Here is a 16,844-nt window from a genome sequence, read left to right on the forward strand (position 1 = left end):
AAAGACTGCTACAAATTATGGCAATTAAAATAATAAAAAAAAGAATAACACCAAATGTAAAGTCCTTTGATTTCTAGAAACTTGCTTTCAAGAAAATGTTTTTTAAAAATGAGTTTTTCATAAGAAACCCTTGGATGAATATTATAAAATAAGGGATAAGGCATAGTTGCATTTTTTTAAAAATTAGAGCTTTATGGCTATACATAGTAGTTGATTTCATCTTGACATATTCATACATGTACAGAAATCACTTTCAGTTTAGTTGTAGTTTTGATGCAATCCAAATTATAATTAGACATTGGGATTTTGCTGTGGAATAATTTAGTAAAATTATTTAAAATGAATTTTGAATACAATAAGCTTCCTAATAACCTGTCCGGTCATTGTTCAGCCTTTTCTCTTTTTCAGAGTTTACATTTCTTATATCTGATAGATTCTGTTTTGTACTATAGCCAAAGAGGAAGTTTGCCTAAGGCTCAGGTGTATCCTAAACTGATGTCCTTAGTTTCCCAACTATCCCAACTATTATTCCAGGTAGAGAGACAATGTTGTCTTATAACAGCATTACTTCTGGGCCATAGATATGACCTATTTTGTAAGCTGAATTTTTAGCTTATATTCTATAAGAAAAAGAGGTCTTTAATGATGAGTTAGCATTGTTCTTTTATACAGTATAATACTTCAAAAATTTAGAGTTGTTAATGATTATTACTGCCATTAGTTTTGATTACTGTATCACTGTAAGACAATATTTCACTGTAGTTTATTCAAATTCTGGTTTACATATTGAAATAGATATTGGACTTTTATCTAAAATATAATTTTATTTAGAATACAATTTTATGCTATAAGGAACATTAAAATTTGAGATTTGATGACTGGTGCAAACTTTTTATTTTTAGTTTCAAAAAAATGGAATAACAGTTTGTTGTGAAACTTTTCAAATATATGAAAAAGGCAAAAGAATTTTACAATGAATACCTATATACCCACCACCTCTTAGATTCTGTCTTATTCTGTTTGTGTTGCTATAACAAAATACTAGAGAGTGGGAAATTTACAAAAGAACAGAAATTCATTCTTGCAGATCTAGGTTCTGAGAAGTCCCAAGATCAAGGTGCTGGCAGGATTGGTGTCTGGTGAGGGCTGCTCTCTGCTTACTTTCAGAGGTGGAGAAGACTTTGTCCTCCCAAGGTGGACTGCAAAGCAGGGCAGAGAGCGTCCCTTTCAACTTTAAGCCCTTTTATTAGAGTGCTAAAGCCATTCACGAGGGTACAGCCCTCATGACTTAATCACCTCCCAGAGTGACATCTCTTAATACAGTTGGATTGGGGATTAGGGCTAAACATGATTTTGGAGGGGACATCATCATTCAAACCATAGCAGATTCTAATGTTATCTTTTTACTTGCTTGATGGGCTATCTGTCTTTCCATTTATCCTGCTGTCCTTTATGTGCCTTGGTTTTAATACTCAGTCTGAATTCTCTAGTAGAATCTAAGTACTCAAGGTGTGGGCCGAGATTGGGTTGAAGGGTCATATTTTATTCATAACTTGCATAAGCTTACATCATGGGTGAAGGGATCTCTTGACCCTTTTCTAATTTGGCTCTGTTTCCTGCTGTGCTGGCAGGACCTCCGGGCATTCTGAGCTATTAAGAGGTGCTCTGATAGACGGAGTGGGAGGGAGACCAAGGAACTAGTGCAATCTGCCTTGGCTGGGCTCATTCTCACTGCCTGAGTAGGGCCAGCGGGCTCGAGCTGGGGCCTACAGTTCTGAGGCCTGATGTTTCTCTGGAGGAAATGGAAGGATGTGCACTTGGCAAATCACCGTGTTTTCTTCCTCTTGGAGCCATTGGTTGCTGTTCTGGATTCACTGTGTCATAAGGCAGCACCTGGCCCAGATGGTTCTTTCGGGGAATGGTGTAGGAAATGTCGTCTCCCTCTCAAGAGAGGCAGCCCGCCCAGGTGGGACACAAGGAAGAACCTCAGCAAGGCCAGCGGAGGAGTAACTGAACGACTCACGTTGGAAACTGATCTCTCCTCTGCTAGTGCCTGTTCACCGCTCTGCTAGGAATGTTCTTCCAGTTTAGCAGATTTAATTGCTTCATTGTGAGGACTGGACCAGGCTGCAGCATTTCCAGTGAATTTCTCCTCAGAGCTACTTCTGTCAGCGTGTTTCTTAATTAAGATGTTTCATGATCACTTGAGATCAGGATAGAAGTATTTGATCACTCTTGCTTGGTAGGAACTGGAGGTACTATTGATTGGAGCCCAGCTTTAATCTCCTGTATTGAATGTTCTCAAACTTATGCCAGGTGGAACTTTGTACCCTTTTCCAGAAAAAGTAACAGCACTATTTTGGGTTCAAGTACTTAAAAACTCTTCAGAGTTTTAAATTTTGCATATACAATTTCCCCCTTAAGTGTCCTTTACTTTCTTCTGGAACTAGCTGAATGCATGTATTCTTTTGGTGAATCTTGGTTAGAAAAAGACCCCTTCTTTTCTCTGGAGTTCATGTGGGTTACCATTATTAAATGACTTATAAGCAGCTAATGATGGACATAAAAGTATCTTCTCTGATTGGATTGAAGGCATAGATGGTTCTGACCTAGGGTTCTCAGTCTTGGTTGCACATGTAATCACTTCAATAGTTAAAAAATATTGATGCTAGTTTAGCAAGGTTGCAGAATATAAGATCAATATACAAGAAACAATAGTATTTCCATACACCAGCAAAGACTCATGTGATAATGGAATTACAAAGCCATTTCAGTTATAATAGCACCAAAGGGAATAAAAGAGTAATGAATTTAACAAAAAGTGCAAAACTTATGTTCTAAAAACTATAAAATATTATTGAAAGAAAATTAAAGACACTCCTAATTTACGCAGTAGGAGACTTAATATTGTTAAGATGGCAGTATTTTCCAAATGGTTCTACAGACTCAAAAATTCCACCTGTCTGTAGAAACTTAAGCTGATCTTAAGCTTTATATGAAATTTAAGGGACTTAAAATAGTGAAAACAGGGGCTGGGGTTGTGGCTCAGTGGTAGAGCGCTCGCCTATCATGCACGAGGCACTGGGTTTGATCCTCAGCACCACATAAATGTAAAATAAAGATATGGTGTCCACCTAAAACTAAAAAGAATAAATATTTTTAAAAAGTAGTGAAAACAATTTTGAAAAAGAAGAACAAAGTTGGAGAACTCAATTTCTGATTTCAGAACTTACTATGGAAACTACAATAATCCAAACAGTGTAATACTGTCATGATGATAGATTAATGAAATAGAATTGGGAGTCCAGAAATAAATCCTCACATTTATTGTGAGTTGGTTTTCAACAAGGTTACCAAGACAATTCAAGGGGGAAAGAAAACTACATTAACTCACAATGGACCATGGACCTAAATATAAGAGTTAAAACCATAAAACTTATAGAAGAAAATATAGGAAAATAGAAAAAAAAAAAGTCATAGTTAGATTAGGTGAGATATTCTTAGACATGACACCAAAAGAAAAAAAAAAGATAAATTGAATTTCATCAAAATTTAAAAATCTTTATTCTTCTACGGACATCATGAAAGTTAAGATAACCTACAGAATGGTAAAAACAATGATGCAAGTCATCTTATAAAGGACATACGTAGAATATGTAAAGAACTTTTGTAACTCAATAAAATAACACCACAAATAACCAGTTAAAAATGGGCAAAGGAATAAATAACTGCATAGATGTTTCTCCAAAGATGTGCAGAGTACCAATAGGCACATAAAAGTGCTCAGAATCATTAGCAAATACAGGGAAATGCAAATCAAAACCACACATATTAAGATGGTTGTAGTAAATCAGAAAATAACAAATGCTGATGAGGATTTGAAGAAATTGTGACCCTCATACATGGTGGTCGGAATGTAAAATGGTACAGCTGCTTTGGAAAATGCCTGGCATTGCCCCAAAATGTAAGCAGACCTGGAGTTACCAAGTAACACAAATGCTCCTAGGCGACACTCAGGGGAGATGAAAACATGTCTGCACGAAAACTTGTTCACAGCAGCACTATTTATCATTGTTCCAAAATGGAAATAACCCATTGCCCATCAACTGGTGAATGGATAAATAAAATATAGCATCTTCATACAATGAAATTCTATTCAACAATAAGCATAAATGCAGTACTGATGCCTGCTGCAATATGTGTATGAATTTTATAAACATTATATCCATATAATGGAATACTGTTCAACAATAAACATAAACACTGTACTGATGCCTGCTGCAGGCATCAGTACAGTGTTTATGTTTATTGTGTATGAACTTTATAAACATTCTACTTAGTGAAAGAAACCAGTCACAATGGACCTCAATTTATAGGAAGTGTTCAGACAAGGCAAATTTATAGGTATAGAAATTAGTTTGATGTTTGCCTAGGGATCAGGTGTGGAGGACTGGGAGGCAGGTGTTAGCATTCTGTTACTATCATAAATTACCTGAGTCAAATACTTACAAAGAGAAAAAGGTTACTTAGCTCACGGATTTTTTTTGCAGGGATGAGGGTACTGGGGATTAAACTCAGGGGCACTCGACCACTGAGCCACATCCCCAGCCCTTTTTTGTATTTTATTTATAGACCAGGTCTCACTGAATTGCTTAGCTCCTCACTGTTGCTGAGGCTGGCTTTGAATTCATGATCCTCCTACCTCAGCCTCCCGAGTGCTGGATTACAGGCATGCGCCAGTAGCTCACATTTTTTTTTTTTTTTTTTTTTTACTATTCTAGTCCAAGATCAGATGGTTCCATGCTTTATATCTCTGGAAAGGGTTGAACAACAATGGTGTGGAGTGTGTGGAGGAGCAAACTACTGACTAATGTCAGAGTAAGACAGGAAGCAGGGAAAGAAGAGACCAGGGTCCCCCAATCCCCTTTAAGGGGATTAACAATCCCTTCTAAGGGGATTTAAGGTCCTTTATGACCTATGAAGCACCCACGAAGCTCTACTTTCTAAAGGTCCAACCACCTCCCAATAGTGTCATCCTGGGGACCAAGATCTAGAACACATGAGTCTTTGGGGGGCACTCAGCATCCAAGCTCTAGCAGGACGAATGGGGAGTAAATGCTCAGGGGCACCAAGTTTCTTTTAGGATCACAAAATGTTCTAAAATCAAATCTAGTGGTAGTCGCACTCCATGAAAAATTACTAAAAAGTATTGAATCATGCAGTTTAGGTGGTGAGTTGCAGGGTGTGTGAGTCGGATCTCAGTAAACCCGTGCTGTGTGAAGACCAAGGCCTCCGTCATTCTCTTAGAGAGAGTGGTTTTATCAGTCGGGGGTGCAGCCTGAAAATCTCCCCAGGTGATTCTCCTAAGTGGCTGCTGTGGAAGGCCTTTGTCCCAGGTATCAGCACTCACAAGTGTGATCTCTGCGCCAGCTTCCCCAGGACCTGGGGACTTAAGAGCAGGACAGAATCTCAGTCTCCGTCCCAGATCTGCCAAGGGCGAATCTGCACAGGGTCCTCCAGTGATTTGACTCCACTGTCAGGCAATTGGACAGCAAGGCAGGGGAGTGGGATCTTTGAAATCCCACTGCCTTCCTCTTGCCATATCCCTCTTCCTCCCACCCAGGCCTTCCCCTGAGGTCACCCTTCTCAATAGTGTCCTGATCATTTCCAATGTTTCTTGTCCATAAAAACATCTCTGGCTTAAATCTTTTTCTTGAGGGTTCTCTGTGTGTGTGTGTGTTTTCATTTATTTATAAAAATTTTACATGTATATAATTTTTAAAAAAATAAAACCTTGTTTCTAGAACGCTCCTGTCACCATTCACAACTAGTCATGGCAGGAGAATAAATTAGCACAGTTTTAACCAATATCTATCCCAGTGATTTCTTAGCCGAAGGCAGAATTTCTTTCTCAAGAAAAGCCCAAGCAGTGCCCAGGGTAAGAGCAGAAGAGACAACGGGTTCCCATCCTCCTCCGTATTCCAGAAGTGGGGCTTCTCCGTATTCCAGAAGTGTCAGTAAGTAATATTGCTAGTGGTGACCGCTAGGAAGACCAACAAGCCAGGTCGGGGGCCTGCGGGGCAGGGAGGGCCGGACTTGTCAGCGGGGAAGGATCTCTGGCAAGGTCAGGGAGAGTGTGAGCCACAGAGTGTGAGCCATCTGGAGGAAGAGCCTTCCAGGAGGGGAAGTGGAAGTGCCAGCAGGGCCTCGTGACAGGGGCTCGCCTGGCCTGCTGAAGAGTTAGGAGAAAGCCCAGGTTAGGAGGGACAGTGGTGGAGAGCAGGCCGAGCAGGGCTGAGTTAAGACAAACAGGACCCCGTAGGCCGCGGCGGAGAGTTTGAGAGGTGACCCCCAAAAGATGTGCTTTCCTTAGAGGGCTTGGGGCAGGAAGTAAAAGTATGATTTATGTTTTTAAAAATGTATGAAAATCACTCTGGCTGACTCGAGGTGCAGTCAGATAGTGGCAAGTGACCAGACTGGGGACATGTTTTGGTTGTGGCGTTTGAGGAAAAGGGGAATCGAGGATGATTTTTTCTTTTTGCTAAGCTCCTTGGCAGTTGATGTTAGTCTTTCCTGAGTTGAAGAAAACTGAGGATTGGGGCAGCAGGTTGGTTGGATAGAGTGTCCAAAGCTCTGTGAAGTCAGTGGGTGAGCTCTCCAGTGGCACTGGCTGGGAAGAGGGTAAGAGAGAAGGGAGGGGGCCCCAGCTGGCTCCCGGGTCATGAGGCTAGGTGGATGGAAGGCCATTCAGAGAGGTCAAAACAGGAGATGAGGCCCAGATTGAGGGGGCAGATCATGAATTCAGCTTTGTGTTTGTTGAGTTTGAAGTTCCTGTGATCCATCTTGGGGAAATAAAGTTCTAGCAAATAAAAATTGAATGGAAGAAAATGGGAGAGATGGGAGAAGGAATGTGTAAGAGGAAGAGCCACAGTCAAGAGCAAGTGGAGTCCCGAACACAAGGAAGAGAAGGTTTCCAGAGGTGGGAGGGGTAACTCTGCCTGATGCTGCTGAGGTCAGGAAGGGAGAACCCGTGGACTGGATTCGGTGACATGCAGGTCTCTGGTGACGTTAGACAGCCAATTCAGTGAAGTGGTAGCTCTGGAGGAATTGGGACGGGGTTGGTGAAGGACAGACAGCTCATTTAAGCTGTGAAAAGGAGAGGGAGGTAGAAGGCAGTGTCCACCCAGATGGGCAGTAGACAGAGCTGTTTTCTATTATTTTTCTTTGATTAGGATATTTTTGAGTATGTTTAATTGCAGAAGAAGGACCTGATAGGTAGAAAAACATCCAAAACATAGGGGAGAAGGTGGATAATCAGGAGGGAATGGGAACTAGAGACTAGTGGGCTCCATACGCATTAAGGAAGGAGGTTGGGAGATGCATACCAGGGTGGGCATAGTTTTTCATTGATGGGGCCGAAGGAGTCTCGCCCCGAAGCTGGTAAGTAGTAGATTCAGGCTTCCAGCTCCTTCGGAAGCCCAAGAGTCTATCTAACACGCACCAGATCGTGTGATAGGTGCTTCCAGGGACACGAGGAGGGGTGGATGTGATCCAGACCTGGAGGAACTCCTGGGCTGTTTGAGAGACAGGCAGGTTCACGGTCCTTGCAACGCAGGTGCTAAGGCTGTGCTACTCACAGGTGCAACATACTTCAGTGGTTAACATCTGCTGTCACTAAGGTGGCCTGGGAAGGCGGGTAAATAGGGGGAGAAACCACGTCTTCTGGGGAGTTGGGCGGGGGTGCTGTACAATTTAGGAAACCCCCTGTAGAACCTGATATCCCGACATGTCCTCAATGGAAGTACAGTGCCACCAACCCCTTGGCCATTGAGAATCACCATGCCTGCCCTCCTTTTGATGGGTTTATGTGGCTTCCTTAAAAAACTTACACAAACATAAATACAAGGTATAAACCCATTTAGGTGTACATCTTAAGTAACCAGAATGCCAGAATGCATGTACAGACTGAATGTTGACTAAAATTATAGACCAGTGAAACTCAAGCGCATTAATGTGATGGGCGATGTTTTGCTTCAGCCAAATCACTGTTTACAGGTAGGCTCTGCGTTTGGGAGTGTTCCAGTGAGTCCTGGTAATTCAGTGACCCTAGCACTTTTCTCTGCATCCCTAGCCGTCCTGACTTGTATGGCCATCACGGGGTCTGGATTCTTCCACCCTTTCTTCACCTGCTTGTGACAGTGAAAGCATTCCTACCTCGCTGAGCAGGCACCACAAACACAGGTGTGAGCTTTGTGGGTGAACGTAGGGAGTTTCCTACGTTGTGTTGAGAAATCCAAATGAGGAAATCTTGCTATGAAGAGCTCATGAACTCCCCCAAATACATTCTTGTACCCAATTTGAAAAGTTCAGTACTAGCTGGGCTCAGGGTGCTAGGAGAGCATATGGGCTGGGTGTCCTACCAGACTATGGGGTGAGGCAGGGAAGATTTCTGGTCTGAGAGAAGCTGACAGACGAGAACTAGAAAACAAAGGTCTCGTTTTAAAAGTATTTATAGCTCCTTGTTTGATTTAGGGCTTCTTTTTAGTGATTTGGTGCCAAGTTTTCCTATCTACCCCTTGATGTCCCATATGGTTGGTAAACACTTAGGATGAGGAAGTTGATCTTCATCAATAATATCATTCTGGTTAAAATCCAAGGTCTCTGAGAAAGTTCCAGGATCAGACTAAACCTGGTAACAGCTTCCTGCTTAGCTATACATTGTTGACTTGCTTTTGGCATGTTAATAGACATTTGAATTGGGAGAAATGCCATCATGAGTTGTACCAATAATTGAACTCAACAGTATCCCACAAAGAAGGCTTTGTTCTCGGATCATGTGTGACGATTATAATTCCAACTGGAATAAACAGACTACTGATTGGCCTCAATCTGAGATGTTCTGTAGAACACACTGGAGGTACTGTGAAGAAATTATGTACTGGGGCAGAGAAATGTCCATCTGCATTTTCTTGGAACATCTACTTTAATGTATACATTGTACCGGGAATGATAAAAAGCAAGACAGATATTCAAAGTCGGTATGGGTTTGGGCCTGCAGGTTCTTTCTCTCATCACCTTCCCTCCCCGTCTCTGCTGAGTTAGTCATGAGACACTAAGAGAGTAGCAGTTCACCAACTCAGCCTCAATTCAGGAGGTCTGCCAGTCCTTTGACCTCAGGATTCTGCATCCAGAAGCTGCCAAGACCCTGTTGCAGGGACCACTTAAACTGACAACCGTTAGCACCATTACCTCCTTTCTGAGCCCCCACCCTCCAACAAAACCTGTTCTCACCTGCCCTGCTTGCTCTCCTGGGCCAATCTCCCAGGGTTCTGTGTGTCTGAGGACCTTCGTTTCTGCTGGCCTGCCTGTCTACCTTTCAGAAGCATCGATTGCATCCTCCAATCGTGTTGTCTTTGCAGATCTCTTTCGCTTTTCAGAGTATTTTCATGTATGCACGTTCATGGGGGACTCCCCATTTCCCTGTGAGCAGGCAAGGCAGGTGGTTGTCCCATAATGTAAACTAGGAGCATTGTAGCCAGAGAGGTTGACATCTTGCCCAACATGTAGAGGCAATTGTTGGCACCCATTTCCATTCACTGTTCATTGTAATACTTTTTTTTTTTTTTAAATCTTAAGAAAGGAATAATCTAGGGATAGAGAATGAGGAACAGTGGAGCAAATTAACGTGTGTGTGTGTGTGTGTGTGTATATATATATATATATATATATATCCCCACCCCATGTTTATTCTGGGGTGGGAACATAGAAGCTTTGTCCTAACTTTGTGACCATTTACCAGGCCCACCATAATACCTAAGAATAGCTTATGAAGAAGGCCATGATACACTGGAAACTATCACCCCTCAAAATGGCTCTAGAAGAAACTTGAAAAATTCCACTGAGGAATTCCACAGGAGGCATCTGAATCAACAGTTGTTGGGTATCTACATCCTTGAGGGTCATGAAGAATCTTTGTTATTACATGTGACCCTTCTGGTCTTTAAAGTACATTTAAGTAAAATGTTGTCTTTTCAAAAGAAAAAGTTGTTTCTTTCTTGGGTTATCTGGATTTTTGAAATCTATTGTTTGAAACATTTCCCTTGGAGTTTGTTAGCTGTTAAAAAAAATTGTGTTTTAGATATCTGCATAATGTTATTGTTTAATGAAATGCAGTCTAAACAATACGATTGATGGGAATTTCTTTTTCTGTTTCCCTACCTTTACTTACAGGCTAGACACCAGTTTTTTCTCCACAATTGGTAGCCAATTACCTGCTTGGTTTGTGTGACATGCACAGGGCTTCTTTCAAGTGTTTTCAGTTCTTCTGTGCTTTATTAGTCAGAGGTATGGACGAGGAGAGGGAGGGTTTGAGACTAAGGTTTTCAGCGCAAGCAAATGGAAGACACACAGTGAACCTGGGATACTTGAAAATTCAGGGAGACACAATGACTGGGACTAAATGTTTTCCAAATGCATGCCGTGATGGCGTGTCAAGTGCCTGCGTGCATGAAGATTACTGAACATTGTGCACTTGCAGATCTCTATCTTGAACAAGTGTTTCTTAGAATAAAAACCAGAGGATATGTATTTAAACCCTGTAGTCAGTGTTTAAGCCCCAATTTCTCTCCTAAAATCATAGGTCACACAGTGTTATTTGCAGCCAAGAGTGTGCTTGTGGGAAGCTTCAAAATTCATTAGGTCGATGAATCACGATCTGCAGTGTACCTAAGAACATTGCATTAGCAAATGAAACCTCCGTTATAAGCTCTTGGGAGGTTTATATTTCAACTTTACAAATTTGCAGTATAAGTTTAAATGATTTTACCTTTTTTATATCTATATTTGGTTTATGAAGACTTACATGGTGTCTCTGGTTCCTATTTGACACTCAACTATTTTATAGACCAAAATAGTTCTAAGGAGAAGCTTGCCTAGGGGTGTGTGGGGAGTTCTGATGTGAACCTCTGTTCTGTCCCTGCAGCTCCATCCTAAGTGGTTTAACTGGCTCCCTGCAGGGAGTAGAGAAAGGATAGCTCAGAAGGCCAGAGGATTAACAGTTCCCCACAATGTTTTTGATAGAAAGTCTAAGTTCAAGTGAAGACAGTAAAAAAAATGACCTAATATTCTGCAGTTTGTAAATTTAGAAGGGGCTTGATAGATAAAATTTCAGGGGTGAGTATGTGTGTGTGGTGGTGGTGGGGGAGTGTTTTAAACCCTGAGAGGTAATTGTAACAGGTATTATTGTTCTCATTTTAAAGATTTAAGGGATGTAGGTCTGGGTCAAAGGCAGAGTCGTTTTCCTGTGGTCTCCTGGCTCTGAACCCCAGCTAGAAGGGTCTGAACTTCATGGCACCCCTTACTGTTTTCCTCACCTGCCTTTCCCTGAGCCTGGAGACGGCATTGTTTTGCAGTCTGTTTCCCGCAGTTTCTGTAAGTGCAGTTGGGATGAGGCTGGGCAGTGGCTCCGGAACTCACTGGGCTGATGGGAGGCCAGAGGCCCTAGGAGCAGAGCGAGCGGCCGGCTTCACATCACTGACATATTTGTCCCTTGGGATCACTCCTTTTGGGAGCCCCTTTCCTGTCCCTCTGGGGTTTCCCTGCCCAATGCAGTTCTCCCTCCTGTTGCCTGGCTGGCTGATCCCACTGTTCCTGGAGCCGGAGAGCATGCTTGGCACAGTGAATCTTACAGCAAGCAATTGTTTACCCTTCTCTTGAAGAAGAAAGTGAAAGTGAAAAATCTAGTGTCTCTATTGAGGTCAGTCACAAGGGAAAAGCGACTGAAGACTACCCCTGCTCCCAGGTATCGCTTATTCTCTGTACTAAATCATAGGTTTCCCCAGGCCTTTAAACACCATTTGAAAATGTTTTTCATGATTCTGCCCCATCCCCTTTACCAAAATTCATTTCAGTGTTCTGTGTTAGACAGTGAGGTTATTTTCTAGTTTTTGCTGTGATAGAAAAAAATCAACTCCTTGGAGAAGGGGGCCGTTAACCACTGGCAGGAAAACAAGTCTGCCTTAAAGGTTGGCCATGGTTGCTGATTCACCAGGACCTGTAGAGTCACTTCAGAGGAATACATATTTTTTAAAAATAATATGATAGTGATGCTGGTTTTACTTTTCAAATGGAGAAAATGAGTGAAAAAGGTCAATGAAAGGCATAGATGTCACCATCATGTCAGAAATATTCTGAGCATAGACTTTCATGTAATGATTTACTGAATGGTGCATGGAAAAAAATTTTAACCTAGCAGGCTGACACAGAAATGTATAAATTGGAAAAACAGATCATTTTGTAAGAGTCATGACTTTATTGACGAGCTTATGTATTTTTTAGGCAATGCACTCCTCGACATTTGAGATTGACTTTTTTTTTTGTTTTTTGTCTTGCAAATAGAAAAAGGCTCATCAATCTTGAGCAAATAGGTAGAAAGTGAGGAGCCAGTTTTCAGATTTCCTAATTTTATTTGCCGGAACTATATGGCCCCTCAGTATCTGCAGGGTTTGGTTCCAGGACTTTCTGTGGATATCAAAAGCCACAGATACTCAAGTCCCTTATACAAAATGACACAGTATTTGCTTATAACATACACACATCCTATGAATATATAATGTAAATATTGCATAAATAGTTGTTATACTGTATTGTTTAGGGAATAATGACAAGAGTAAGAGATCTGTGTATATATCCAAACAATCCCAAACATCAAAGTTCTAACTTGTTTAATACATGTCAGCAACAACATAACTTTTTTTTTCTTCTGGATATTTTTGACCAAGTTTAGTTGAGTTGGAATGTGTGGAGCCCTTGGATAGAAGGGGACTACTCTAAGGCCTCCAGTTTCTTGTGGGATGTGAGGCTGGCTTGGGAAGCAGAGAGGAGATGCTGGAGGTCTCCGTGACAATGTCGGTTCTCCTACATTCCTGGTCAGTCTCATGTCTTCCCCAACAGCCCAAGGTCCAGGCACAAGAAGCAACGGGGAGTAGCAGTCTGTGCTTGAGGTCTCCCTCTTTTCCTCTGGGGTTTCTTTTTTAAAATTCAGTTTCTTCCTTCTTCAGTTTGCCACTGTCTTTTTTTCTACTCAATCCCCCTCTGTCAATTCTCCACCAAGGCCTCAGTTAGGTGTGGTTCTCATTTCCCCAAATTCTTTGCTGTCTCCATTCAACAGAAATCCCCCTGACTTTCTCAAGTCGACACTGTCTATTCTTGTTAAGCACGTTCCTAGATGTGTCATGGCCTTAGTCTTACTTTGATTCTGCTCCAGTAGCTTGTGGCAGGGTCACAGAATTCCATTCAACTTGGAAGGAGGGGGCCTCTAGATAAAAATGGAATTCGGAAGTCACACAAGTTAAAAAATAAAATAAAATAAGAAGAAAGCCTTTGCCGTGTGTGCACAAGTGTTTCTTCTCCTCCCAGCTGATGGTGGATGAGATGTGGGAGCATTCTTGAATAAGCAAGCCCTTGACTTGAATAAACTCAGGATGAAATCATGCATAATTAACTGCCTATCTCTGCATTCTTTCCACAGTGATGGCTCTTAGTATTCACACTTGTGGTAACTTACGTTTCCTGAGTACAAGAACCCAGAACAGCCAATTAAGGAAGAGCCACTGGTGGGTCTGTCATGCAACCTTGGTGCTACTGGAATGGGGGGTAACTGCTGTCTTTTTTCTTTTCAACTCCAGTGCCTGAAACAGTACATGCAGCTGGCAATCCGAGAAGGATGTGGGTCTCCCATCACTTGCCCTGACATGTTGTGCCTAAACCATGGGACCCTGCAGGAAGCTGAGGTATGGGGCGTCTGCCGCAACCTTCCCTTCTTTCCTGTTGACGTGATTTGTTAGGATCTTGACTCCACCCACCTCCCTACTAGGGAGGCTAGCAATGAAATACAGAGGTTGATTTTTAAAGGAGGAATTTATTGCTACATACTGTTGGATTCCTTATACAAACTGTTAAAGCTGCTATGTAGCTCAGGTCTATATTTATGTCTGCTGTCTTGTGTGTTGAAAAAGTTCTAAAATAGGTGAAGGCACTAGAGATCAGACTGACCAAATGTGAGGTGTGGAGGCTGAATCACGAGTGGTCTTGTGATCTCGAATACTTTAAGGACTCGTAGACCATAGATTAGCCATGGTTACGGAATATATAAACTATTTTGATTCTACAATGGTAACTTGAGTTGAACTCTTTCCAAAGAGCAGAGAGAGGCCTTTTAATCTATCTGTATCAGGCATCAGAAATGTCTTTCTTTTACAATGAGTTACCTCGTTTTCCTAAGATGGTGATTTATCTCATTCTGTTGTTTGTTCAATTTCTGATCTCAGCCTGCCCTTAGATCTGCCTTTTAATCTTTGGTCCCTGTTCACCTTAGACTGGAACATAAGGAACTCTCGCCCATTCTTAGGGAGTTTGTCAGCCTTTGAAAGGGGTTCAAGAAGCCGATGAACGTCCATTCAGTAAACAGACACCTGCTTTGCACCCAGCACTCTCCTGGTTGCTTTTGTGGTCAGTGTATATTTAATTGTCTCAACAGACCTCATGGAATTGGATATTTTTTTTTTTAGATACAGAAGCTGAGGTCCAGGGGGCTTAAGTAAATTACCAAAAAATGCCTGTCTAGAAAGTAGAAGAGCTAGAATTCCAATCCAGTTCTTTTTGACCACAGTGATGGCATGGCTTTAAGAGTAGAACTAGGTGTAGGAAATAAAGGACCTGATAATTAGAAGGCCAATAGTGTGTATGTATGTGCGCAGATGTAAATGTGTTCATGTGAAGGATGTCTGTATGTATATATACATGTTTTATGAATGTGGATGCTTTTACTTATAGATCGCCTTTGTTTTGTAAGCAAAGTAGTCAGAAAGATGGTATACACAATTTCTAACCTAACACAGGGGTTATTCTGTGTTTAGCTTCTGAACTGTATTAGCTGAGTGCTACAAGTGAGTTAAAATTATTTTTCAGGGAAGCATAAAAAGAATCCATAATGATTTAGAAGTGATTCATTTTAAGAAAATAATGAAATAATAAAGTTTTGATAAAAAGTTAATTTTGAACATGTAAATCCTTCCATGAGGACTAGTGTTTACTTTTGTGTGGGTAATGAATAGGAGGAAATTAATGTGAGGGAAATTTAGGCTAACTACCAAGAACACTGTTGATCTTTGTAATTTAGAATTGCCCTTAAAATGAGACTCAAGTATCTGGGAACTCCTGTCCATGCATAATCCGAGCACGACAGAACTTCCTTTCTGCTTTGCTTCTCTGGGGTCTGACAGGTCACAAGTGTTAATGGAGAGTGTGCTGTGTGTGGGCCGGATGCCAAGCGTGGATGGAGCGAGGACGGGCAGGCCTGGCACTGTCCTGGTGGAGCTTCTGATTAGCATAGAGATGCTAAACAGATAACGTCAGATAGTTAAAGTGAAACACGAGAGATGGGGCACACAGCAAGAGCTGGATCTGGTATCACACTTACCTAATTCCTGTGCGTAAGATCTATTAAAGGTAAATGAGTAGTTTGGTGAAGTTTCAAAACAAGCCTATGAGATCAATCATAGGTCTGTGCTGTCAAAACCAGTAGTCCCTAGCCACCTGTGGCTATTTAACTTTAGTTAAAATTAAACAAAGTTAAAAACTCAGTTCTTCTACTGGGCTAGTCCGTAACTGGTTAAGTGCTCAGTAGCCTCTGTGGCTCATGGCTGCGTCATGGGACAGCATAGCATTGAATAGAATTGAACACTTTTGTCACCGCAGAGGGGGCTTAGTTGCATAGTGATGTCCTAGACTCTCCTCAGATGGTAAGCACTGACCTTTGACACTTTCGATATTGGGAGTCAGGGCTAATGTGTCCAGATGAGTGGGTGAAGGCAAGCTGTGCTTTCCACAGTTCTCTAGAACAGAGTCGACTCTTCTGATTTTCTTTGCATAGACATTTTCTCTTTAAATCCCCTTCCCCTTTGTTCTCTGTGTCCTTTTCCCACTGTGTACATTGTCACTCACACTTTCCTGTTTATACTTCTTTTTATTCAGTTTTACTCTAAAAGCAATTTTGCTTTTAGGCTGTGTTAAAACCAAACAAACCCATAATGACTCTTAAAAATTATTTGAAAAACAAAAGAACAAAATCATATTCCAAACTAAACTAATTTTAAATTCTTCAAAGTGTTTTTCTCATTAGATGAGTAATAAGACACTCCAGGGCATCAGCAAGCCATTTCTATTCTCACTGGTCCTGCTAAGAGCCTGGTCAGAAATGAGCATCCCTGTACAATAGTCGAATGTTCTTTACCAATTTGCTACCTTTTTTTTTTTTTTTGCCCAGAGTGATAAATTGGTGTGGTGGTGATGGGGAGTGTTTTCACTGTGAATTGAGAATTGAACAGAGGATAATAGTGGAGATCTGAGTAGCTTTATTAGCTTACATGGACTCCTTTGAAAGTAAATACCACACATATAAAAGTACCCCACACAGGGCTAGGGATGTGGCTCAAGCGGTTAGCGCGCTAGCCTGGCATGCGTGGGGCACTGGGTTTGATCCTCAGCACCACATAAAAATAAAATAAAGATGTTGTGTCCACTGAAAAACTGAAAAATAAATATTAAAAAATTCTCTCTCTTCTCTTTAAAAAAAAAAAAGTACCCCACACAGGTGAGCTGGATGGTGCTACCTTCTTTCTAATTTGCTTGACTTCAAGACTCATGAGTCATTATGATAAAGCATACCTCTAACCTATGCATTTTTGAGTATATCACAATGGGGCTCATTCATATGATGGATGACTGAGTTTCGTCTCCATGACTACTACTTCCCTCCACTTAAAAAAAAACAAAACACGTTTATT

At 41.4% G+C, this 16,844-nt stretch overlaps 1 protein-coding gene across 3 annotated transcripts in view; it reads left to right on the forward strand.

Moving 5' to 3' along the window:
• The window catches only part of Rnf144b (ring finger protein 144B), a 158,683-nt gene that overhangs the window by 102,617 nt on the left and 39,222 nt on the right, over positions 1-16,844 (forward strand). For all 3 annotated transcript variants that reach the window (XM_046453431.2, XM_046453430.2, XM_046453429.2), the window contains exon 3: positions 13,686-13,790. In XM_046453431.2, the coding sequence (XP_046309387.1) occupies positions 13,686-13,790 (105 nt within the window). The remainder of the gene's footprint in view (positions 1-13,685; positions 13,791-16,844) is intronic.

The sequence above is a fragment of the Marmota monax genome, unplaced genomic scaffold (assembly GCF_021218885.2).
Source record: "Marmota monax isolate L192 unplaced genomic scaffold, Marmota_monax_Labrador192_F-V1.1 WCK01_AAM20220418_F8-fsc00029, whole genome shotgun sequence".
Lineage (NCBI taxonomy): Eukaryota > Metazoa > Chordata > Mammalia > Rodentia > Sciuridae > Marmota > Marmota monax.